Source organism: Mus caroli, unplaced genomic scaffold, assembly GCF_900094665.2.
Source record: "Mus caroli unplaced genomic scaffold, CAROLI_EIJ_v1.1 scaffold_16121_1, whole genome shotgun sequence".
Classification (NCBI taxonomy): domain Eukaryota; kingdom Metazoa; phylum Chordata; class Mammalia; order Rodentia; family Muridae; genus Mus; species Mus caroli.
This window is the reverse complement of record NW_018390079.1, coordinates 11,006-13,758: the sequence shown is the minus strand read 5'-3', so window position 1 is coordinate 13,758 and position 2,753 is coordinate 11,006. Positions and strand designations below refer to the sequence as shown.

At 38.3% G+C, this 2,753-nt stretch overlaps 1 protein-coding gene across 1 annotated transcript in view; it reads right to left on the bottom strand.

The window, feature by feature from the left end:
- Positions 1-843: 843 nt before the first annotated feature.
- The window catches only part of LOC110288474 (exocrine gland-secreted peptide 1-like), a 4,277-nt gene continuing 2,367 nt past the window's right edge, over positions 844-2,753 (bottom strand). Inside the window, exon 3 of the mRNA XM_021154812.1 lies at positions 844-1,239. Coding sequence (XP_021010471.1) covers positions 844-1,239 — 396 coding nt within the window. The remainder of the gene's footprint in view (positions 1,240-2,753) is intronic.

The window sequence follows — 2,753 nt, the reverse complement described above, 5'->3', positions numbered from 1 at the left end:
GCCTGGTCATGTCAGCATTCAGTCATAGATGAAGGAGGTTTGTCTAAGACAAGGGCTATCTTTAAGGAGCCATTGGCAATGGAGAGCTATTGAGAGAGGGGAAGTCATTATCTTTAGTGGTTTAGCACTTGGTGACTTTCCTTGGCTCCAAGCATTGCTAAATATATATGACCATGTATGTATTCCTGGTTAAACTTAATGAACTTCCAAAAACCAACCAACCAACCACCCACCCACCCACCCACCCACCCACCCACCCAAACAAACAAACAAACAAACACATAAACAAACAATCAAACAAACAAACAAGCATCTTGAAGCAGTAGAGTGACTTATTGGGAAAAGAGTTTTTAATTTGTAGGAGATAGACAGATATAAAAGAGTCTGAGATGGAAGTGTGATCGACATGTATCATATAATTTAATGAAATTATCCAAAAGAAGATAAAGAGAAAAATCATGATACTTAACATTTTATAACTACAAAGCTAAATAATTGGAAGCATATAATATTTCCATTCACAGTTTCTCAGACTTCAGTGTGGAAGAGTTATTGTCTCACTATGAATATACCCTGAATCTTGCCACAAAATTACATGTACATTTAAGGATAGAAACGTTAGGCTATTAGTTCTGAAGAGATATGAATTCCCAGCTGCCTGCTTCGACCACTTTTTAGCTCTCTCTGGCCACCTTTAGTAATTAACTTTATGGAGTAGATACTGGTGTTTTGTGTTTATTGACAGTCTACATTTTCCTTGTATTTGTGTGGTTAACTAAATAGGATGTAGGACTTGAAAGAAAGCCTAGTAAAAGGCATAGCAGTTCTGACACCAGAAGCCTTCTACTTAACCTTGGTTGAAGACAGCACCCTTGTCAGTACGTTAACGTAGTCTTCAAAGGAGTAAAAGACTAGCATTAAATCATTGCCTTCTTGGTCCATAACACTTGCCTCTTGAAGCCTAAGGGACATATTACTGAAATTTACTGTGTCCACTTGTTGATTCTGAGCACCACATTTGCTCAGAGTATCCAAGAATTTAGTGAGATTTAGCCAAGACTTCTTTTGGTTACCATTGGTCAGGTCTTCAAACAAAGTTTCTTCTTGATCAATGGCACAGAGCATCCTCTCAAAGGCCTCTAGGAAGTTTGGTTCTCTTCGGGAATCAACTGTGACAGCCTTGGGATTTTTCGGGTGATCAGCAGATATGGTGGGTTCTTTTCGAGTCTGTGGCAGAATCTGAAGTAGAGTGATTTGTTAATAACAGGTTTATTGTAAGAAACACAAGACGTATCCAATAATTTTATTTTATTTTGTTTTGTTTTTAAATCTGTGCTCATAGAACCCAAGTAAGGTATGGCAATTGTCTACTTTATGGCTACTCCTGTCTTCTGCTTTATGTTCTAGTAATGGAGACCATTATTGTATGTTTGAACAAATAGATCTAGGAAACTTACAAATTCTTAGAAAAAATATATATGATATACATTTTATTTAAGCCTAGGTTGTCATACCCATAGAATACCCTCTATACAAACAAATTCTAAAAATTCATTTCAAAATTCAGCTCAAAAATGAGTTCTCTGAGAGAAGATAGTAATTTTATAATTACTATCCTGTTTTGTATGTAAAAATTCTTCTGAAAAGATGTATTTTTGATTTTCAGGGGAGCTTTTGTTAGAAGGGCAGAAATTGTGAAATGTATTGATAATAATATATAATGTGTAACAATTTACTATTTCCATTTAAGGGCAGGCTAGAAGCCTGCCAAGTTCCCCTAGAATGAATTAGCATGTGATGGAGAGGTAGAAAAGATCTTAGTACAGAGCAGGAAATGAGTAAGGGAGAGAGATGGACTTGGAGATGTGATATGATTACAGGTGACAGAGAGTCTGAGGTCTACATGCTGTCATTGCTGTGTAGGGTCAGCAATATGGATCCACAGGATGGTAGAGCAGCAGGGATCTCATGCAGACAGCGACTCAATCCCAGAACCTGCCTTCCAGTTTTGGAATTCCTCTGGATCTGAGCAAAGAGGAAAGTTTCATTTTTCTGGATTGGATCACCTCAAAGGACTACTGCGGTTCAAGATGCCACTCAGGTCCATGCTGTTTTCAGTGATCTATGCTTCTTCCCTAGACCTCAATTAAGCCTGAGATTCATGTGAAGGTTTGCTGTCTGTCTAGCTACCTTATATGTCCGTGATATGTCAGGCTTTGCTGCATAGTAGAGCCATAGTGATTTAGTGGCACATGTAACCATCTTAAACCCTGTTGAGGTTGATGATCTGTTCACCTCTGGGTGCCAAATTTGGGTCAGTGGTCCTGATGTGGCCAAGGACCCTATTTATGTCTGCAGTCTGTTTTACCACCAAATCCCATGTGGATTCCTCTGGTAAAGGCTGCTGTCTGAAGAGACATTAATGCTTATGGGAGATTTGGTCTACCACTCAATAGCCCAGAGCAGTAAGTTTCAGGCAGAACTGCAGGTAAGGATGATCTGCCTCTACACTGCTCAGAGAAGTTCACAATTCTCCATAACTGATGGCTTCTGGATGGAGTGTTGGGAGAGAAAGACTCATCCTCCATTGTGGTCCTGTCCATAGGAATATGACCATGTACCAGTGAATACCATACTAAATGGACCTTTTTTTCTCTTACATCTTTTCTTTTCTTTTCTTTTCTTTTCTTTTCTTTTCTTTTCTTTTCTTTTCTTTTCTTTTCTTTTCTTTTCTTTTCTTTTCTTTTCTTTTC